Source organism: Chelonia mydas, chromosome 22, assembly GCF_015237465.2.
Source record: "Chelonia mydas isolate rCheMyd1 chromosome 22, rCheMyd1.pri.v2, whole genome shotgun sequence".
NCBI lineage: Eukaryota > Metazoa > Chordata > Testudines > Cheloniidae > Chelonia > Chelonia mydas.
In genome coordinates this window covers 18,652,987-18,676,383 of record NC_051262.2, presented here as the reverse complement: position 1 = coordinate 18,676,383, position 23,397 = coordinate 18,652,987, and the positions used below count along the sequence as shown (strand labels likewise).

General features: G+C 49.1%; 1 protein-coding gene across 30 annotated transcripts in view; it reads right to left on the bottom strand.

Annotated features, from left to right (window-relative positions):
• The window catches only part of PHLDB1 (pleckstrin homology like domain family B member 1), a 128,101-nt gene that overhangs the window by 63,161 nt on the left and 41,543 nt on the right, over window positions 1-23,397 (bottom strand). For all 30 annotated transcript variants that reach the window (XM_043533942.1, XM_043533961.1, XM_043533963.1 and 27 more), the window contains one exon: window positions 9,895-10,020. In XM_043533942.1, coding sequence (XP_043389877.1) covers window positions 9,895-10,020 — 126 coding nt within the window. The remainder of the gene's footprint in view (window positions 1-9,894; window positions 10,021-23,397) is intronic.

The following is a 23,397-nucleotide window of genomic DNA, read 5'->3' as shown; positions in this document are numbered from 1 at the left end:
GTCGCTATCTTACAACAAAAAAACTTCAAATCCAGACTCCAGCGAGAAACTGCTGAATTGGAATTCATTTGCAAATTGGGTACTATTAATTTAGGCTTAAATAGAGACTGGGAGTGGCTAAGTCATTATGCAAGGTAGCCTATTTCCCCTTGTTTTTTCCTACCCCCCCCGCCCCACAGACGTTCTGGTTAAACTTGGATTTATGCTGGAAATGGCCCACCTTGATTATCATGCACATTGTAGGGAGAGCGGTCACTTTGGATGAGCTATTACCAGCAGGAGAGTGTGTTTGTGTGTGTGTGTGTGTGTGTGTTTGGGGGCGGGGGGTGAGAAAACCTGGATTTGTGCTGGAAATGGCCCACCTTGATTATCATGCACATTGTAGGGAGAGTGGTCACCTTGGATAAACTATTACCAGCAGGAGAGTGAGTTTGTGTGTGTGTGTGTTTGTTTTTTCTTTTTCTTTTTTTTTTTTTTGGGGGGGGGGGGAGGGGGACGGACCTCGATTTGTGCTGGAAATGGTCCACCTTGATTTTCATACACATTGTAAGGAGAGTGGTCACTTTGGATAAGCTATTACCAGCAGGAGAGTGAGTTTGTGTGTGTGGTTTTTGGAAAGGGGGGGGTGTGGGGTGAGAAAACCTGGATTTGTGCTGGAAATGGCCCACCTTGATTATCATACACATTGTAAAGAGAGTGGTCACTTTGGATGGGCTATTACCAGCAGGAGAGTGAGTTTGTGTGTGGGGGAGGGGGAGGGGGGGCGGAGGGTGAGAAAACTTGATTTGTGCTGGAAATGGCCCAACTTGATTATCATACACATTGTAAGGAGAGCGATCACTTTAGATAAGCTATTACCAGCAGGAGAGTGGGATGGGAGGAGGTATTGTTTCATGGTCTCTGTGTATATAACGTCTTCTGCAGTTTCCACAGTATGCATCCGATGAAGTGAGCTGTAGCTCACGAAAGCTTATGCTCAGATAAATTGGTTAGTCTCTAAGGTGCCACAAGTACTCCTTTTCTTTTTGCGAATACAGACTAACACGGCTGTTACTCTGATACCCAGGCATGGCTCCTGGCCCTCCTGGTGGGGGAGGGGAGGGTGCTGTGGTTCCAGAAGCTCTGACACACTAATTGGCTCCACATGCTCCCTTCCCTCACATGCTGCTCTAGCAGGTTAACAGCAGCATGTGGTCCCTCACACACACTCGTGGGTATCAAGCTACCCCAGGGAGACTACTGCCAGCTTGTGACACAGGCTATCTCCTCTCCTTGTGCATCATCCTAGCTAGTTTGATACAGCCAATGCAGGCCCAGACAGCAGTCAGAGCCTGAGATGCTGCAGCTGCCCATTCCTCCATGCAAACAGCTAATGCCTTCTGTTCTACAGTCCCAGACAAACACAATCCTGATGCAACAGAGAAAGAGCTTACTTCCATTGGGGCTGCTAATAGTCTGCAAAGGGGAAGATGTCATTCTGAATTAAGCTCCCGTCCCCTGACACCTGGGGTTTAGGGGCTGTGTGTGACTGCACAGCATGAGGAATCTGAGGTCCCTGCAATACTTCATTCATAGGGAGTAGAACCCAAGCCTCTCCTGCTGGGAGTGGGTCGCAAAGGACAGGTATGGTGGGCAGAGAGAAAAGAAGCCCCTCTCTTGTGAGCTTTGGTAAAGAGTGTAGGCCAAATTCTGTCCTGGCTTTGCAGGGACAGCAGGGGAGAAGGGCAAAGAAGGCTTTGCCCTACCTGTGTGCTTCCACTTCCTGGGGGCTATGTCTGAAGACTGCCTATAGCCCCAAGGGGCCATTCTGGCAACCAGGAATAGCCAGAGCACAGCAACATCCTGGCCACGACACCATGCCAGGAGCTGCAGGGGAGGTATGGAGTGGCAATGGAAGCTCTGCACAGCCTGAGAAGGTGTGTGGAAGCAGCACACTGGCCTGGATAAAAGCAAGGCCCATCTAGCCCAGTCTCCCATCAATAGCCAGTGGCAGAGGGGGAGAACAGCCACAGAAAGTGAAGGAGACTTGCACTCCATAGAGAAACACTAAATAAAATAAGTTGCAAGTAACAATGAACCCCCGGGCTGAAGAAGCAGCCTTTGAATCTCACATTTATTCGCCCTTACAGACAAGCGCTACCTGCAGCTCCCCAACCCAGCTCCAGACACATCAGATGAGGCTCATGACCTTGTGTTTTATGCTGTTCTGAGGGTTAAAAGGTCTCTGGAACCTGCCCTGTGACCAGGAGAGCTGGTGTGAAATGCCAGCCAGGTTGTGTGTTCAGCCAAGGGTTCAGCTCAGGAGCTGCTACAATTAAACTCTTTGGAGACAACTATTAATAATTAACAAACAGAAGTGCAGGTGCTGAGCTGAGTCAACAGTGGGTGCAGGAACAGAAAGGCCACAAACCAGAGTAAATGCTATTTGTATTCATGCAAATAGCAGGCATCTCTTAGCAAGCAGAGAGATCATTTTAGAAACATTTCAGTCCCCAACCCTGGGATTTTTTTCACCGGCTGGAAACACAAAGCTCCTAACAGCTCCTCTATCAGGGTCCAGTGTCCCAATGGCCCTCGGCAGGAGTGGGGACGCTGGTATGTCTAAACTGAGAGATCCAATTAACGCAGGGCTTTTCTCAAGATGGCCCTGTATCTGTGCTGGGTGACATCTGCATTCAGTGTAATGGAGTTTTTAACCAAAACTTCAATAACGATCATTTATGTAATGAGCAAATAGCAGCTTTACCTGCCAAACTGCCTGTGTATTTCATTTATTAAAGTGGAGTGAACTGGGGCAGGTGGCACTCAGCCACATAAGCACTGCTCCCTCATGAGCAGTGGGGGCTAGCATCCCAGACAGTACTGCTTAACGAGACACCGCATGGTCAGGTTCCGTGGTTACAACGTTGAGAAACAAAAAACGCAGGAGGGAGGGAGAGCCAGCAGTGCTTCACCACAGCCAGCATTTCTTACATAGAACATGCCCTCCTGCCCCACACATCTTCACATGGGACTCTCACCAGGCTCCCAACTGTGTCCCAACACCAAGTCCTGGGGTGAAATCCTGGCCCCACTTACATCAGCAAGGGCTCTGCTAGCAATCTCAATGGGACCAAGAATACACCCCTAGGGTTTCTCAGTGCCTCATCGATGTACTTTGCCCATAATGGGTGCTTGGGAGGAGGGATGCACTCTGCTATAAACTGCTGGTACAGGATTCCAGCTTGACCTCCCCCTTACTGCCAAGCACTCAGCTCTTCAAAATGCTTTCCAAACAGTAAGGAGTTAAGTCTCACAAGGAGGCAAGGTCATGGGCCCTGTCATCAGGTTAGCATCCTTTCATGGGGCCTGGTCCCAGCCCCGAAGGTGGAGTAGCTGCTGAAGGGTCAGGTGACTAAATTAGAGAGCACCTGGTGCTCATAAAAAGCCAGGAGATGCTCATTTGGGGGAGAGGGGAATCTGGAAGGAGGCTCCCACAGAAACCCCTGGGTTAGAGGCTCCAGGGAGAGCTGCCTCAAGAGTCAGGGCTCTATACAATAGTGATGGAAACTGAGCAGAGCCCAGGAGGGCTTAGGAGCTGAGCCCACAGGGGATAGAGGATTGTTTTGGTTTTGTGTTTGTTTGGAGTTTACTGCCCAGGAAGGGGTGGACTCTGATGTGACTCAGCCCTGGTCTACACTAGGAGTTGAGGTCGAATTTAGCAGCATTAAATCGATTTAACCCTGCACCCGTCAACACGATGAAGCCCTTTTTTTCGACTTAAAGGGCTCTTAAAATCGATTTCCTTTCTCCACCCCCGACAAGGGGATTAGCGCTGAAATCGGCCTTGCTGGGTTGAATTTGGGGTACTGTGGATGCAATTAGACAGTATTGGCCTCCGGGAGCTATCCCAGAGTGCTCCACTGTGACCGCTCTGGACAGGACTCTCAACTCAGATGTACTGGCCAGGTAGACAGAAAAAGGCCTGCGAACTTTTGAATTTCAATTTCCTGTTTGGCCAGCGTGGCAAGCTGCAGGTGACCATGCAGAGCTCATCAGCAGAGGTGACCACGATGGAGTCCCAGAAACGCAAAAGAGCTCCAGCATGGACCGAACGGGAGGTACAGGATCTGATCGCTGTATGGGGAGAGGAATCCGTGCTATCAGAACTCCATTCCAGTTTTCGAAATGCCAAAACATTTGTCAAAATCTTCCAGGGCATGAAGGACAGAGGCCATAACAGGGACCTGAAGCAGTGCCACGTGAAACTTAAGGAGCTGAGGCAAGCCTACCAGAAAACCAGAGAGGCGAACAGCCACTCCGGGTCCGAGCCCCAAACATGCTGCTTCTATGATGAGCTGCATGCCATTTTAGGGGGTTCAGCCACCATTACCCCAGCCATGTTGTCTGACTCCTTCAATGGAGATGGAGGCAACACGGAAGCAGGTTTTGGGGATGAGGAAGATGATGATGATGAGGAGGAGGTTGTACATAGCTCACAGCAAGCAAGTGGAGAAACCATTTTTCCCGACAGCCAGGAACTGTTTCTCACCCTGGACCTGGAGCCAGTACTCCCCGAACCCACCCAAGGCTGCCTCCCAGACCCGCCAGGTGGAGAAAGGACCTCTGGTGAGTGTACCTTTTAAAATACTATACATGGTTTAAAAGCAAGTATGTTTAATGATTAATTTGCCCTAGCATTCGTGGCTCTCCTGGATATACTCCCAAAGCCTTTGCAAAAGGTTTCTGGGGAGGGCAGCCTTATTCCATCCACCATGGTAGGACACTTTTACCACTCCAGGCCAGTAGCACGCACTCGGGAATCATCGTAGAACAGAGCATTGCAATGTATGTTTGCTGGCGTTCAAACAACATCCGTTCTTTATCTCTCTGTGTTATCCTCAGGAGAGTGATATCATTCATGGTCACCTGGTTGAAATAGGGTGCTTTTCTTAAGGGGACACTCAGAGGTGCCCATTCCTGCTGGGCTGTTTGCCTGTCGCTGAACAGAAATGTTCCCCGCTGTTAGCCACGGGGAGGGGGAAGGGGCTAGCCACGCGCTGGGGGGAGGCAAAATGCGACCTTGTAACGAAAGCACATGTGCTATGTATGTAATGTTAACAGCAAGGTTTACCGTGAAAGAGTGTACCCATTGTTCTATAAAATGTGTCTTTTTAAACACCACTGTCCCTTTTTTTTTCTCCACCAGCTGCATGTGTTTCAAGGATCATGGGATCTTCTCCTTCTCAGAGGCTTGTGAAGATTAGAAGGCGAAAAAAACGCTCTCGTGATGAAATGTTCTCTGAGCTCATGCTGTCCTCCCACACTGACAGAGCACAGACGAATGCGTGGAGGCAGACAATGTCAGAGTGCAGGAAAGCACAAAATGACCAGGAGGAGAGGTGGTGAGCTGGAGAGAGTAAGTGGCGGGCTGAAGAGAGGGCTGAAGTTGAAAGGTGGCGGCAGTGTGATGAGAGGAGGCAGGATTCAATGCTGAGGCTGCTGGAGGATCAAACCAATATGCTCCAGCGTATGGTTGAGCTGCAGGAAAGGCAGCAGGAGCACAGACTGCCGCTACAGCCCCTGTATAACCAACCGCCCTCCTCCCCAAGTTCCATAGCTTCCTCACCCAGATGCCCAAGTACGCGGTGGGGGGGCCTCCAGCCACCCAGCCACTCCACCCCAGAGGACTGCCCAAGCAACAGAAGGCTGGCATTCAATAAGTTTTAAATTTTTAAACTTTTAAAGTGCTGTGTGGCCTTGTCCTTCCCTCCTCCACCACCCCTCCTGGTGCTTCTCTCCTTCACCACCCCCCCTGGACTACCTTGGTAGTTATCCCCCTCTTTGTGTGATGAATGAATAAAGAATGCATGAATGTGAAGCAACAATGACTTTATTGCCTCTGCAAGTGGTGATCGAAGGGAGGTGGGGAGGGTGGTTAGCTTACAGGGAAGTAGAGTGAACCAAGGGGCGGGGGCTTTCATCAAGGAGAAACAAACAGAACATTCACACCGTAGCCTGTCCAGTCATGAAACTGGCTTTCAAAGCTTCTCTGATGCACACCGCGCCCTCCTGTGCTCTTCTAACCGCCCTGGTGTCTGGCTGTGCGTAACCAGCAGCCAGGCGATTTGCCTCAACCTCCCACCCCGCCATAAACGTCTCCCCCTTACTATCACAGATATTGTGGAGCGCATAGCAAGCAGTAATAACAGTGGGAATATTAGTTTCGCTGAGGTCTAACCGAGTCAGTAAACTGCGCCAGCGCGCTTTTAAACATCCAGATGCACAGTCTACCACCATTCTTCACTTGCTCAGCCTGTAGATGAACAGCTCCTGACTGCTGTCCAGGCTGCCTGTGTATGGCTTCATGAGCCATGGCATTAAGGGGTAGGCTGGGTCCCCAAGGATAACTATAGGCATTTCAACATCCCCAAAGGTTATTTTCTGGTCTGGGAATAAAGTCCCTTCCTGCAGCTTTTGAAACAGACCAGAGTTCCTGAAGATGCGAGCGTCATGTACCTTTCCCGGCCATCCCACGTTGATGTTGGTGAAACATCCCTTGTGATCCACCAGTGCTTGCAGCACTATTGAAAAGTACCCCTTGCGGTTTATGTACTCGCCGGCTTGGTGCTCCGGTGCCAAGATAGGGATATGGGTTCCGTCTATGGCCCCACCACAGTTAGGGAATCCCATTGCAGCAAAGCCATCCACTATGACCTGCACATTTCCCAGGGTCACTACCCTTGATATCAGCAGATCTTTGACTGCGTTGGCTACTTGCATCACAGCAGCCCCCACAGTAGATTTGCCCACTCCAAATTGATTCCCGACTGACCGGTAGCTGTCTGGCGTTGCAAGTTCCCACAGGGCTATTGCCACTCACTTCTCAACTGTGAGGGCTGCTCTCATCTTGGTATTCTTGCACCTCAGGGCAGGGGAAAGCAGGTCACAAAGTTCCATGAAAGTGCCCTTACGCATGCGAAAGTTTCGCAGCCACTGGGAATCATCCCAGACCTGTAACACTATGCGGTCCCACCAGTCTGTGCTTGTTTCCCAAGCCCAGAATCGGCGTTCCACCGCATGAACCTGCCCCATTAGCACCATGATGCCCACATTGCCAGGGCCTGGGCTTTGAGAGAAGTCTGTGTCCATGTCCTCATCACTCACGTCATGGCGCTGACGTCACCTACTCGCCCAGGATCGCTTTGCCAGGTTCTGGTGCTGCATATACTGCTGGATAATGCGTGTGGTGTTTAATGTGCTCCTAATTGCCAAAGTGATCTGAGCGGGCTCCATGCTTGCCGTGGTATGGCGTCTACACAGAAAAAAGGCGCGGAACGATTGTCTGCCGTTGCCCTGATGGAGGGAGGGGCAACTGACGACATGGCTTATAGGGTTGGCTTACAGGGAATTAAAATCAACAAAGGGGGTGGCTTTGCGAGAAACTGAATGGCCCCCTCAAGGACAGAACTCAAAACTGGGTTTAGCAGGCGGTTGATTTCACAGAGGGAGGGAGAGAGGAGAAAATGAATACAAACCAAATCTGATCTATTTCTTGTTTTGAGCCACTTCATCTATCTTTATACATCTTGCTGGCAGCAGACTGTGCAGTACGACTGCTAGCCATCGTCAACACCTGGGTGCTCGGCAGAAGATGGTGCAGCATGACTACTGGCCATCATCTTCTGCTAGCTGCAGATTAAAAGACAGTGAGGGACTGAATCGCCACGAGATGAAACAAGGGAAATGATCTGGCTGAGTCACTCCCATGTTTGCCCAGGCACCCGGTTAAAAGAGCACCCAGGACTACGTCGATGATGGCTACCAGTCATACTGCACTGTCTGCTGTCAAAAGGCAATAAACTGCTGCTGTGTAGCAATGCAGTACCACGTCTGCCAGCATCCAGGAGACATACGGTGACGGTTAGCTGAGCGGGGTCCATGCTTGCCGTGGTATGGCGTCTGTACAGGTAACTCAAGAAAAAAGGCACAAAACGATTGTCTGCCCTTGCTTTCACGGAGGGAGGGAGGGAACGGAGGCCTGACGATATGTACCCAGAACCACCCGCGACAATGTTTTAGCCCCATCAGGCACTGGAATTTCTACCCAGAATTCAAATAGGCGGTGGAGAGTGCGGGAACTGTGGGATAGCCACCCACAGTGCAACGCTCCAGAAGTCGACGGTTGCCTTGGTACTGTGGACACACTCCGCCGACTACATGCACTTAGAGCATTTCTGTGGGGACACACACAATCAATTGTATAAAAACGCTTTCTACAAAACCGACTTCTAGAAATTCAACCTAATTTCGTAGTGTAGACATACCCTAAGTCACTGCAGCAACTGGATGCACTGAAAGCTATGTAGGTTGTGCAGTAGCGTGCCATGCCACAAAGTGGTGTGCTCAGAGACTGCCCCAGTACAAGCCCCACTGTACAGATAGAGGAATGCAAGCAGGAAAGGACTAGCTGTCAACAGCCAGACTCCCTTATTGGAAAGCCTCTGTGAACTCCCTCCTCTGCTCCCTCTCTATCTCCCAGGCTGGTTCCCAGTATCGCTGTGCTACTAGCACAGACTCACTGAATGCTTCCCACAGTAGGCACCAAGTCAGCAAGTCTGTATCAAGTGGCCATTAAGGAGAACAGCATTTAGTCTGCATCAGCCAGAGCGCCTCACTGCCCATCCCCCAAGAAGGGTCAAGCGGGTATCTTGGTGAGGGTGCTCTGATAACAGCACATGAAGGGTTAAACCAAATAGTGCTACAGGGAATAGAAAGCTCAGCACTTGAGAGACATTAAATCCTAGGTTGTGCAGGCCACCCTGTAGCTCCTCTGGGCTGGGTCATATGGCGAATCATGGCTCCAACGTGTGGCTGTACAACCACGTTAGGCGCATGCTCTCACAGGAATGGACTTACTGAGCTATCATACCTCACCTGCTTCCCCCAGTCACTCACTGCCAGCCCTAATGGCATCAGTTTTGACTCAGCCTAAACAAAGGTCAGTCATGGCTGCAAGTGGAAGTAGGAGACTGGGCTTGATGGACATATCTGCAAATCCAATAGACCAGTTCTGCCATCACACCAAGTAGAAAGGCGTTGGCCCAGCTCTGCAGCCCTTGCTCAAGGCAAAATTCCCACTGAAGCAAACTGGAGTGCTGCCTGAGTAAGGACTGCAGACCTGGGCCACAGCATTTCCATTTGGTGTGATGGCAGAACTGGCCTACAGGAGCAGACCTGTCAATCAAACCCAATCTCCCACTTCCATCAGCAGCCTCCACCTGATCCTTCAGAAGCAAATGAGTTCCCTTCTCCCCTTCCTTTACTGGTGAGAGAGGGAGAGATTCCTGCCTGACATCGCTGCCACTCTGGCTCTGCACAGGCACCAAACCCAGCACTGGTGACTCACAGTAGCTCAGAGAGTGCAGCAACAACCTGGCAGAGAGTAGGAGTAGCTACAGAAGAAAAGACCACAGCACTGGACAGAAATGTCAATCTGAGCCCTGGCAGAGCCTCCTCTCCAAACTTCTCTCTCCAAGGCCCAGGGTTTGACCTTTGCCCCACTGAATATCTGGGCTCTGTTGAGCTCATTACACTGAGGCTTTGTCTACAGTGGTACTTTGTGGGCAAAACGTTTGTTGTTCGGGGTGTTAAAACAACACACCCCCTCCCCCCGAATGACAGAAGTTTTACTGATGAAAAGCTCCGGTGTGAACAGCACTTTGTTGGCAGGAACACTCTCCTGCCAACAAAGCTGCTGCCGCTTGGGGGGTGGGGGTGGATTATTATCCCCACATTAGAGGTGGGGAAACAAGCATAGAGAGGGGAAACTGACTTGCCTGAGTCAGCAGCAGAGTCAAGAACAGAACACAGGTGTACTCACTCCCAGGCCTTGAGCATGGAGGCTTCACCTACCTGCCATGAGTCCATATGGGGCCCCAGGACTCCTTTCTCCAGCTGGGATCATGCTTTTCATCCACTTGGCCTCAGCAGGGTGATTAAACCGGAGGAAGGTCGACTGCCCCAGGCAGATCATGCACCCTTGGGGAAAGAGAGTGAGATGGAGCAGGTTATAGCATACAGTGAACATGGCCACCCCAGTCCTTGAGGGTCTCTCCATCCACAATGCACCCCCAAGGGATTCATCAACTGAACACACCCCAACAGTTGGGAAACTCTGGTCATGGCCATGGGAACTGGCAGGTTTTCTGTTCCAAATGTACCAGCTAGCTGTCCAGCTGCCCTGAGACAGTAGGCACATTGATGGAATCATTCTTTGTATCACCATAACACCAGGATCCCGAGTCATGGCGCAGGACCCCACTGAGCTAGGCACAGAATCACTGCCATTACACTTCTCTTCCTGAAGGACCACAAGGAGCTTTACGGAAGTCCCACCAGGATTTACACAGAGCCAAGGCTAAACTCCACCCTTGGACACATGAAGTGATCCCACTGCCCACCCTGGAGCTGCACACACTGCTCCTGATTAAAGAGCCAGGCCTGAGGAGCCTCTGGTGGCAGAGAGACACCAACAGAACTCTTAGCCCACCCCTTTATGCCTGGCAGCGTAGCGTAAGCAAGGAGGACACAAATGCCAGGTACAGAGGGGTTGAGGGTGGGGCCTGGTGGGTTTTAGGCACATTGGAGATTTGTTGTCAGGTCACAGGGCTGATGTGGAACTCATAGAAGCTGGCGTGTCACTCTGCTCAGTGGGTATTGCAGATAGTATGTGCTGTGAGGGTGCACTAGAACAAGAGCCTATGGTACAGGACCATAGCCTGTCAAGAGGCGTGAGACTATGAATGAATATCTCCTGCACAAGCCTGTTGGGGGTGGTTGAGGGGAAGCCCCTCAAACCTACTTGCTAACTAGACATCTGACCCTCCCCACTGAGCCATTCGCTTCCCCTGTTAGACATTCTGTGATTGGTTATTGCTGCGCTCATCTGTGCCTCCCAAGAATGGGCGGAGGGAGCCTTGCAAAGAGGTGGCAGCTTGAAAAAGAAGAGTCTTGTGCATCTTAAAGAGAGGAGCGCAGCTGTGCTCCAGACTCAGACAATTGCTCTCTATTGTACACCCTCCTCTCTCCTGCCTGGGCTGAGACAGGAGTGTCCATCCACCCACCCAGCTTCAAGTCCAAGGGCAGCGAGGGAGATAAGAGCCAGTTTGCACAGAGACATGATGCAAATACCATAAGACTGAAGGATCACTGGGAGGCTATTGTGCTGGGACCGCCAATTATGGTTGCAGTCACTGACTCACCATACTCAAGACTTCCTACATCACCAGATCCTCCTTTCCTTTCCTAAGGCAGCTTGGGATACATGCAGCCCAGCTGTAGCACTCCTTAGACATGGCCTGGCAGCAAGACTGCATCAGTCCTAGCCAACTATTGCCCAGTGTCAAACCTCCCTTTCCTGAGCAAGCTCATCTAACTGAAGCCAGCAATCTACACCTGGCAGAATCTGCATTCAGGACAGGATGTGGAACTGAAACTGCTTTGTGGCACTGATGGATGTCCATTCTCATCCTCCTGCACCCCTCTGCAGTGTTTAACATTGCTGAGCACAAGATACTGCTGTCTCACCTGAGAGAGGTGGCAGGAGTCCAGAGGAATGCACTAAAATGGTTTGGGTCCTTCCGGCAGTTTGCATCCAAAGATGGGAAACTGCACCTCTACCACTACCCCTTGCTTGTGGGGTTCCACGAGGATCAATTCTCTCTCTGATCTTTTTCTACATTTATATCCAACCAGTACGTGAACTGGCCAGATCACAGGGACTCAAGTGCCAGCAATATACAGATGACACAGCTCTATCTATCCTTCACCACATACGACCATGCCACTACCAACAAGATTTCCCAGTGCTTGGATGAGATCAGCTCATGGATGAAGAGCAGTTGGTTGAATCTGAACCCAAGCAAATTCTCAACAATAGGAGTAAAGCTGGTTTGTGAGGGAGACAGAACCTTCTCGGAGGGCAGTCCAAGACTGTGTTATTAACTCGCAAGAACTAAGGACCATCATAAACCTCACCACTTTCCACTCCAAGAGCAAGGCACGTTTCTTTGACCTTGTCTTGTCTAATATAAACACATAGCAACAGGTATATTTATTTAAACAAACAACAAAAACAAAAAACCCTAACAAAACAAGACACTCCTTTACATATGCTTCTCCCTCTGGGCAGAGGATGAGAGAACAAATGTGTGACAGACATGTACTCATGTTGTTTAATGCATTAGTGGAAGGTGCTCAGATGTTACAGTAATAAGCGTGATATAAAAACCTACACAGATAAGACTAGACTCAGCCTCTGCTATTCCACACTGAGACCAGGCCTTTGCTCTTCACTTGTGTGTTGTTTTCCACCTTCCACTCATGACAGAAAGCAAAGACACAGAGAGAAAGTGTTGGAAAGAGGCAGGATGGAGCCAGGAACAGCTGGGCTTCAAGGTACGGCACAGCCCAGAGGGCTCTTCCTAGGGACAGGCTGTTCTGCCATCTTCAGAGACCAAGGAGAGAGGCTGGAATCTAGGGTATATCTCCTCCCCGCCATTCCCTCCTCCCCAAAGCATCATGGAAATGAGGGAGTAGACAGCATCTTGAGCAAGAGGGTGGGGAAACAAGTATGGATAGGGAGCATGGTTCCAGGGGAAAATGTGATTGTGTGCAGGAGGCCAAACAGCGGATTCACATTTTACTGGAAGTCAGCAACACCCCAGGGATGCCACAGCTGGCAGTCTGCACTGCAGACAAGACAGCTCCTGTCTGCATGAGCAGATCATCTTTTTTGGCCAAAACCAACTGACTTCTCTGGAGAAAGCTGGTGATGAGCCATGAGTGTGGAATGTGGCTTGGGGGATGTGCAGATAGGCATATAAACACAGGCCCTGCACATACACACATCAGCGCCAAATGTCAAACCCGTGTCACCTGCCGCCCACCAGCACACATGATTGTTATCACTCCCTAGGAGAGGGAAAGGCACTCATGGCTGATGCATTGCTGCAGGGGTAAAAAGGCCATCACTAAAGACTAGGAGCCTGATTTTCAAATGATCTGGGCCTGCTGACCTCACTGGCAGCTGCAGGTCAGCTTCTTTGAAATCAGGGCCCAAGATGAGTTCTATAAATGGGTGACAGGTTTCAGAGTAACAGCCGTGTTAGTCTGTATTCGTAAAAAGAAAAGGAGTACTTGTGGCACCTTAGAGACTAACCAGTTTATTTGAGCATGAGCTTTCGTGAGCTACACGAAAGCTCATGCTCAAATAAACTGGTTAGTCTCTAAGGTGCCACAAGTACTCCTTTTCTTTTTATAAATGGGTGAGGATCTAAGAATTACTCTGCCCCGGGCTGGATGGAATGCACTCAGAATCAGCCATCCAGAGAAGACCAGGTCCCAGCACTGTGTTTCCACATGGAAAGTGAATTACTACCTTATTAAAAAGGGAGTATGCCTTTCCTGGAGTCCCTTGACTAGCCATGTGGCCAGTGCATTCAGCTTCATGGAGCCAGCAAACCAGGAACTAACCCTGACCCAATACATCAGTGCAGGCACTGGGGCACTTTTTTGGGACAGGTAAGGTGTTACAGGGTTTTGGTAAGTAATAAGTAAGTTATATAGGGCTCAGTGGCAACACTCCTCAATACGAACCAACTGCTCCCTTCCAGTATCTGCTGAAAGCTCTCACTCCACTTCCCCAGGCAATCTCACACTTCCTGTTGTCGATCAAAGGGGAATCAGGGAGAGGAGAGAATTTTTCCCTACAAAGCAGTAGGGCTCCTAACATGTTATTATTGGTAGCTTTCTGTTCTTACACCACTTTACTTCCTGTCTCAGGCTGTTCCCCAGTCTCCTCCCATTCCTTAACAGAGGGAGCACTGTATAGCTGCAAGAGAAGGAGATGGGTGTTTGCAACTCCCAGGTTCTATTCCTGGCCTTGCCACAAATTCACAGTAAGCTGGGTAAGTCACTGCTTTGTGCTCAGTTGCCCCATGTACAAATACAGGGGCCTCATCCAGCTAAATTAATGTTTATAAAAATATATATTCAATGCCAAAAAACTATGTTAACCTAGAGTTAAGGTTGCTTGGTGGTACAGTAGAAGCTCAGAGTTATGAACTGATCAGTCAACCACACACCTCATTTGGAACAAGAAAGATGGAATCAGGCAGCAGCAGAGAGAGAAAAAAGAAAAGCCAATATAGTACTGTACTGTGTTAAACGTAAAACTACTAAAAAAATAAAGGGAAAGTTTAAAAAAAGATTTGACGATGTACGGAAACTGTTTCTGTGCTTGTTTCATGTAAACTAAGATGGTTAAAAACATTTTTCTTCTGCATAGTAAAGTTTCAAAACTGTATTAAGTCAATGTTCAGTTGTAAACTTTTGAAAGACCAACCATAACCTTTTGTTGAGTTATGAACATTTCAGAGTTATGAACAACCTCCATTCCAGTATTGTTCATAACTACTGTATGTCATCCCCTTCCAGACCACCAAATTGAGTAAAACTCAAACTTATGAAAACCAGGAAATAAACAGTTAAGGCTGCCCATGCAACCTTAATTCTGCCCTCTTTCAGCATTGCCCCAATACACCCCATTAACACATATAGCTTTACTCTGCCAACCCCACAGTTGCTGAAATGTACAAGCTCTTTATCTCCTTTTACAATCCGTTCCTCTCACCCACTGGATTCCACCTAACACTATTAAAAGACAAAAAGGGGGGCGGGGGGACTCAGGATTAAAGCATATAAAATGTCTGGAATGGAAACCCTTTAGCCATTTTTCTGTACTGGTGCATGCACAGTGTAACAAGTGCACATTTTCTTCAATACTGTTCTCAGTTTCAGTCCCCCCAAAATGTAGGCCATGTCTACACAGGCACTTTCGTTGCTAAAATTTTTGTTGCTCAGGGACGTGAAGGAACACCCCCCTGAACAACCAAAGTTCTGAAGAAAAGCACCTGTGTGGACAGTGCTTCATTGGCAGGAGCTGAGCTCCTACCGATGAAGCTACTGTCCCTCGTTGGAAGTGGTTTTATTTTGTCGCTAGGAGAGCTCTCTCCTGGCAATAAAGAGCAGCTACATAGTGCACCTTACAATGGTACAGCTGCCCGTTGTAAGGTATGCAGTGTAGACACAGTCCTAGTGAGTGCCACACATTACCTTAGGTAAAACTTTATGGTGTAGACACAGTCCTAGTGAATGCTACACATTACCTTAGGTAAAACTTTACAGTTTGAAAGTTCAATAGTTTGGTCTTTAGTGCTGGGCAAAACCAAAAACCTCATACCTAGAAGCTTTTTTTAATATGGCTGGGTTGGGAGGGGGAGAGGGGAGGAACTTATATCTCTGGAACCCTTGGCTCAAATGACTCCAAATATGGGTCACTAATCCAACCCCACACCCTCCTGAGGCACAGCAAATTTCACAGAAATCTGATAAAGCATGTCAATTTTAGAGTACTTTGAAAGATGAACCTTTAAATAGATGTTGTGACAGAACCTTAACGATAGTGGTGCTGCTGCACCACTACAATAAAGTTTAATTGACAGAGAGGATTTTGAGCTGTGGCCAGGGCTGCTGGAAAGGGGATTGCAAATCACCATCTTTGCTCAAGTCCCAAGCAGCGAATAGCAACTGCCCCTCACACTCATGAGGAGTGGAGACCTTTGTCACATTGAAGGCTGTGAGAACACTCTGGCTAGAACTGTCACCTGCAGTCCTAAGGTGAGGGGAGGCTGGGGAGGGCACACTCCACCACAGAGCAAGTTGGCCCTGCCAGAATCCATCCCCTCTAATCTAGAGCGGCTGCTCTCCTTGCTCTAACATGGACAGGTCTCTGTGAGCAGCAGGGCTACAACAATGGTGTCACTGACCACTTTTTTCCAGTTACAATTCATGGCTGAAAACTCAGAGATACATGCAGGTGAATATAGTGTATTTAAAGGTCCCCTGGGGGCAGAGAGGCAGTACAGGGGGATATAGCCATGCCAAATGCCCGACAATCTCTGTACAATTTCATTTAATAATTCAATATACACACAAATCTCTCAACACACGACAATTATGGCAGTGGATAATATAGTAAAGGGAGAGAGGCTTGTTGGTATATTGCTCACTTCAGGACTCCTTAGGTCTATAGGCTGGGTTGCACCAGCTCTGCTACAAATTCATTGTGTGACACAGGGCAAGTCACTTCAGATCTGTCTCAGTTTCTCCAGCAGTAAAATGGGTTCAATATCACCTTGGAAGTGGGTTGTGAAACTCATTGTTAGAAAAGCCCATGGAGAGCCTAATCCAAAAATAAATAGAGCATCTTTAAAACAAGGAGCCTAGAGTCCAGCACCTACATCCATACCAGGCACCCAAATAAGTGGTTGAATTTCAGAGGTGCTGAGCACCCACAGTTCACATCATATGCAGCAGACATGCTCAGCCCCTCCGAGTCCAGAAATAGGTGCTTAATGCTAGGTCTGAAAGTGCTGGTCATAGAGAATAGGCAGATAATTCTGCTGGCTGTAGCTGTTCCTGTTAGCTCCCTCCTGACCACGCCCCACGTAAGAAGTCATGGCTTTAAATATCTTTATGACAAGTTTTGAGTGGACAGAGAAAAAGGTGCGGGTGGCGAGTTCCTTCCTATTCAGTAGGGGCTGGTTGGGCCTCTCAGATGGTATCCACATGTCTTCTTTCACAGAAGCTGCTACATTATGCACCATCAGCCAAGGACAGTCAAGACGCGGTCTCAGCAAAGCTGCAGAGACCTTATAGTCAAGAGCATGGATCATTCTTGTAAGGGGGACGAAGGGCAGTGTGGTACTTGGATACTCATCCCAGGGGTGTTTTAGACTGACACCAGGATAGCTGACACAATGACTGTCCAGGGAGGTGATTAGGGGTCTGGAACACATGACTTATGAGGAGAGGCTGAGGGAACTGGGATTGTTTAGTCTGTAGAAGAGAAGAATGAGGCGGGATTTGATAGCTGCTTTCAACTACCTAAGAGGTGGTTCCAAAGAGGATGATTCTAGACTATTCTCAGTGGTAGAAGAGGACAGGACAAGGAGTAATGGTCTCAAGTTGCAGTCGGGGAGGTCTAGGTTGGATATTAGGAAAAACTTTTTCACTAGGAGGGTGGTGAAACACTGGAATGCGTTACCTAGGGAGGTGGTAGAATCTCCTTCCTTAGAGATTTTTAAGGTCAGGCTTGACAGAGCCCTGGCTGGGATGATTTAGTTGGGGATTGGTCCTGCTTTGAGCAGGGGCTTGGACTAGATGACCTCCTGAGGTCCCTTCCAACCCTGATATTCTATGATTCATGGGGCAGTGAATCAAATACAGGTCTGGGGCTCAGGAGAATGGGGTTGTCACGGACTCAGTGTGGGCACACTGCCTCTCGCTGGTGGGTCAAGGGCAGGGCTCACAGGGAGCAGGCTATTTACTCACCTGTGTAAAGTGTTTCAAGGGCGACAGATGAACAGGACACATACATGGCAATTATAATTACCCACTGTTGCTATACCCAGCCCAGCCTGTTACAGAAGCTAGTCCCTGTCCCTTCATTCCAGGAACCTAAACAGCCTTTTCAGACAGTGGGGAAGGAGAAGACATAAATTTGTACAAGCAAATCCATAAGCATGCCAGATTGCAGCATCCAGCTCTTGCTATACACCTCTGGTCTGTGAATCGCTAATACAAGAGTAGCACCTTCCTGCTCCAGCACCTCTTTCTTTCCTGACTGTTCCTGAGATGAGAAGAATCCCACATCTGTAAGCTGATCCCAGGGGACTCAGGATGTGCCGTACCAGATCAGACCATTTTCAGCAATTCCAGTTCCTAGCCTAACATGGAGGCTTCGGCAGGCAGCAGAAGAGACCACAGAGCACCTGGGACAATGCTGCACCTGGGTGGGAGGTTATTCTTCCTGACCCTCTTCAGGAACCAGCACATGCTCTGAAGCACGAGCCCCAACTACAGCCATAAATGCCAATATCAGTCAGGGTCAGAAAGGCCCAGCAGTGTTTGACTCTGCCCCTGGGGTGGCACTCCACACATTGCACAAAGAAGAGGTTTTTTACCACCTGCTGCTCACATCATCCAGCAACCCCCTTGCTTTCGCCACCTGGCACAGGAAAGGAGGAGGGGACTGATCTCTCTTCTTGCCAGGCTGAGCAAAGCTGGGGACTGAAATCTCTCCTGGAGGGTGGCAAGGCTCAGAGACTGTGGGGAATTTCTTCTGGGCTCTGGCCTGATCACAGGCAGGACCATTCCTACTCCAATTGCCTGGCATAGTCTCCCCGGCTGACCCACATGCTGAGTGTTTGTTCATGCCCTGTTGAGTGCAAAGGAGTGAGCAACCATGCTTGCCATCTAGCTCTGCTTCTGTTGCTATCGACATGCCTGACCAAGTCCCAGAGCAGTGCCAACAAGTCCCACTTTAGAGGCAAGGATCTCAACCCAGAAAAGGCCAGAGCCGCTCCTAAGCAGAGTCCCACTGCTAACGCTGACTCAGTTACCAGAATAAAGAGCTGCGAAAGGGGAGCAGAAGGCAGAGCTAATGGAAAGCAGAAATAAGAAGCACAGCCCCTTCCTGGCTGCAGAGGACAGAATAGAGTCTATAGCTCAAACTTGCAACCTGGAGAAGAGAGTGTATTGTTATATATCCAACCAGCAAGAAAGAAGAGGGTGAATTGCTTCCCCTGGCTGGGGAGGAACTGAACATTCAGAGGTTGGAGGGAGAGTCAGACGTTGCAAAGGGTTTGGTATGCTGACAAATGCTGATCTATGTCCTGGTCTGATTCTCCTCCTGTTGGGGAAGTTCCCCGACGTCTGTGTAATGGCACTAGAATAAGTGAGGGAAGAACCAGGTCATGTTCTAGCTTAGACAGAGGGCGAACACAGAAAATCAGACTCATTTAACCCTTTGCCCTCCACTAGCTCCTACCATCAGATGATCCCAAAGCATTTTACAAACCTTCACAAACAAGCCCCTCTCTTCCCCCCCGCCGCCCTCCCCAGTTCCCCTATGACTTACCGAACCCTGCTAGGCCCACAGGGCAGATGTTAAGCTCAGGCACAGAAAGAGGAAGGGACCAACGGCAAGAGGTGCTGGGGATCCACATCTGCCATTGACTCCACTCAGCAAGGGGTGCTCAGCAACTGATAGCCAGGATATCAGTGACTTGTGTAAGGTAACAGGGTGTAGTGATTCAGGAAGAGAACTCAGGAGTCCTGCTGCTAATTCCTGTGCTCCACCCCCATAAACTGCAGGAAAAAGTTAAGGATGAAACTTAAAGCCAAACAGCAGGAAACCCGGTGCCCAGGTCAGCTCTCTGCCCATAGGCATGGGTCTCAGAGATGTTGTTCCAGCGCTACGGACCCAGGCTAGCACTCAGCACCAGACAGAATGCTGCCACATGGTACCCCAAAGTCATAGGCCGGCAAGCAATGCGCCACCATGTGTGACCCCATCCCAGAGCACTGACGGGGGCGGCATTCCTAGGCTCAGCTTCTCTCCCCTTTTCTGTGTTGAGCAAGAAACACATTGCAGAACATGTCTGTGTGACCTGCAGTGGGAGGGGAAGGAGCTGGAATGCTCCCCAGACACGCCTAGCTTTGAAGCGCTTTGCCAATCCCCTGGGGAACCTTGCTCTTCAGCTTCAGCCAGGGCTGAAAATACCTCCCTCCAGGGGATGGTTCTTCATTCATACAAGAGGGAAGGAACTTCTCTCTTGGGGGAGTGCGATGTGCAGGGGGAGCGAGATGCGCAGGGAAAAACAATCATAGGAGAAGAAGGGGGTCTGGGATGCTCCCCTTTTCCCCCCAGTGGGTACTGTGGGCCTGAGCAGCAGGATTAGAACAGACACTCAACACCGTGAAGGGAAGGGAGGAAGCTCTACAGAGCACCTAGCTATTCATGTTCAGGCTATCATCACGCACAGAACGTGCCAGTGGAAGAATTCACAGCAAGGCTTGGGGCAGAGAGGAGCCCAAGCAGGAACCTTTACCTATCTGTGGCACTGGCATGGAGCCAGTATAGATGTTAACTAGTCCCTTATAAGATTTGGGGTTGGTCTGAAAGCCCAGACCAAAACACCTCTGAGTCCTCCGACCCAAGCACACCAAATGAGAGAGGGCAAAATCAGCTTTCTGCCAGGAAAGTCCAGGCCAGCTTGCCGGCCTGGACTGTAGGGGGAGCTCTCTCAGCAGAGCACACAAGACTTGACTGAGACTTGGTTGGCCACACTGCTATGGGAGGCCAAGGGCACTGCACCCTAGTCAGAGGAGGCAGTGAATGCACCATGGGTGCCTGTCATAAATATAAAGGGAAGGGTAAACACCTTTAAATCCCTCCTGGCCAGAGGAAAAACCCTTTCACCTGTAAAGGGTTAAGAAGCTACGATAAGCTTGCTGGCACCTGACCAAAATAACCAATGAGGAGACAAGATACTTTCAAAGCTGGAGCGGGGGCAAACAAAGGGTTCTCTCTGTCTGTGTGATGCTTTTGCCAGGACCAGAGCAGGAATGCAGGTCAGAACTCCTGTAAAAAGTTAGTAAGCAATCTAGTTAGATATGCATTAGATTCTGTTTTGTTTAAATGGCTGATAAAATAAGTTGTGCTGAAGGGAATGTATATTCCTGTTTTTGTGTCTTGTTTTAACTTAAGGTTTTGCCTCAAGGGATTCTCTATGTTTTGAATCTGATTACCCTGTAAGGTGTTTACCATCTTGATTTTACAGAGGTGATTCTTCTACTTTTTCTTTAATTAAAATTCTCTTTTAAGAACCTGATTGCTTTTTCATTGTTCTTAAGATCCAAGGGTTTGGGTCTGTGTTCACCTATGCAAATTGGTGAGGATTTTTATCAAGCCTTCCCTAGGAAAGGGGGTGTAGTGCTTGGGGGGATATTTTGGGGGGGAGACATTTCCAAGTGGGCTCTTCCCCTGTTCTTTATGTAACATTTTGGTGGTGGCAGCATTTAACCTAAGCTGGTAAGAAGAAGCTTAGGGGGTCTTTCATGCAGGTCCCCACATCTGTACCCTAGAGTTCAGAGTGGGGAAGGAACCTTGACAGTGTCAAACTGCTGAACCCAGCAGCAATTACATCAGAGGGACAGGCCTCTTAACGCTTCAGGAGATCCCAGTTGTGCTTTGAACCAACCCCCTGATATCAGACACTAATGAGTGGGTCTCTGAAGAGGGCTGGGGAGAGAGGGTGAGAAGGTGGTGAACTGGATGGAATAGCCTATAGAAATCACCTCCAGCATCCATCTGTCCAAAGTAATGAGCTCCCAGGAAGACAGACAATGGGAGAGACGATACCTGTAAGGGTGGAAGGGGGAATAGGTGCGATGTGGGATCCAGAGAGGAAAACAGTTCATGGCCTTCAACTAATGGGTCAAAATGGTTGTTCTGAGGATGTTGCCAACTGCAGTGTCACTGTGGAGGACGGCTCCTTTTCAGTGAATCTGGGCTTCTTCCTGTAGGGTTGTCAGTCTCGTGAGCTGGTAGTAGACTAGATGAGACCACTGAGCTGTCTATGATCTACTATATTTTTTCTTTGTCACAAGTATATAAATGCCCAGTTATTGTGGTATCACCTGGGCATCTTCAGGAGAATGAAGGGACCCACCCCTGGTGCTGCTGCACAACTTAGGTCCTTCAAAGGTAAGGTCCTTGATGCATTTTGTACCTTATGGCGGAGGCCGAAGACTGCAGCCAAGATGCTCCACACACAACTACTGCCATAGCCATGGAACTTGCAGTTGTATTGGCAGCATCAAGAAAGGCCTGGAGAGAAGCCTTGATGATTTTATGGCTTTCTTTTATGAGGGCCTGAAATTGTTCCCTCTTGTTCTGTGGCAGATATTCAACAAAAGATGAAAAATTTGAATAATTCGTAAAATCATATTTTGCCCTCAGGGTTTGGCAACTGGCTCCTCTGAACTGCAATGAGGCCAAGGAGTAGCTTTTGCAGCCAAGGAGATCTAGCCATTTCAGTTCCCTGTCAGATGGTGTTAAGCGGCAACAATGTTGTCCGTTTCATTCATTAACCACCTCAACACCCAGGGAGTTAGGCGTCTGGTGAGGAGGCAGATTTATCGGAAGGAGGCACTTATTCTTCCCCAGCTGGCTCTTGCTCCTCTGTAAGCAACTCCTGCAGAACAGGACCTGGGCTTGGTGCTCTTGGCATGACCTCTTACACAATGGAACCCTGTAGAAGAGCTTGCCATAAGGGGCCCCCTGGTTCCAAAATCCCCACTGTGGTGGGGCATAAGGGAAGGGAGTTGGACCTGAAAAGTTATTCTTGCCAGTATTGCTGGGTACACTTCCTGCTGGGAGTTTCTTCCTCAGGGTGCACTTCAAGGAGGGGTGGCTGAAATGGAAAGGTAGAGAAGCCTTGTATAGACACCTCAGAATCGGATGAGGTGTTCTCACCCATGACCATCAGGGGAGGGGGAGAAAACGGTGCCGGTAATAGTATTTGTGCTGGTAACATGATGAGTCCTGCAACTACATCAGTTCTGAGGGCTGAGGTGTTGGCTGGTAAGGGAATTCCAGATAATATGTCAGTACTAACTGGAAGACCCTCTCAGTACCCTCAAAAGGTTGGTGTGGAACCAGTGGCTGTATCAGCACCAGAGGATGAGTCGTCGATGCAGATGGAAGGGTCGACTCCAGGATATAAGTCAGTACCAGCTGGGAATGTCGTTAGGTACCGCTCAGCAATGGTAACTCACATTCCTTATGGAAGAGGACCCTGGACAGTACTGGGTACTCTGGAATCAGTACATCAGGAGATACTGAAGATAGTACCAAAGTGTAGTCCATGCGTTCTCCAAGACATTGTAACTGATGATGATTTCAGTTTGGATTTAGAAGAGTCCTTGTGTTTTGAAGGCACTGAGTCCAGTACTGATACTGGTACCGCTCCAGGCTGTTTATTGGATGTGATTCTCAGTACATGGTGTAATCTTTTTATTCAGTGCCAAGATCTCAGTACCAGAGGAAATCATAATCATAGAATCACAGAATATCAGGGTTGGAAGGGACCTCAGGAGGTCATCTAGTCCAACCCCCTGCTCAAAGCAGGACCAATCCCCAACTAAATCATCCCAGCCAGGGCTTTGTCAAGCCTGACCTTAAAAACCTCGAAGGAAGGAGATTCCACCACCTCCCTAGGTAACGCATTCCAGTGTTTCACCACTCTCCCAGTGAAAAATTTTTTCCTAATATCCAACCTAAACCTCCCCCACTGCAACTTGACACCATTGCTCCTCGTTCTGTCATCTGCTACCACGGAGAACAGTCTAGAGCCATCCTCTTTGGAACCCTCTTTCAGGTAGTTGAAAGCAGCTGTCAAATCCCGCCTCATTCTTCTCTTCTGCAGACTAAACAATCCCAGTTCC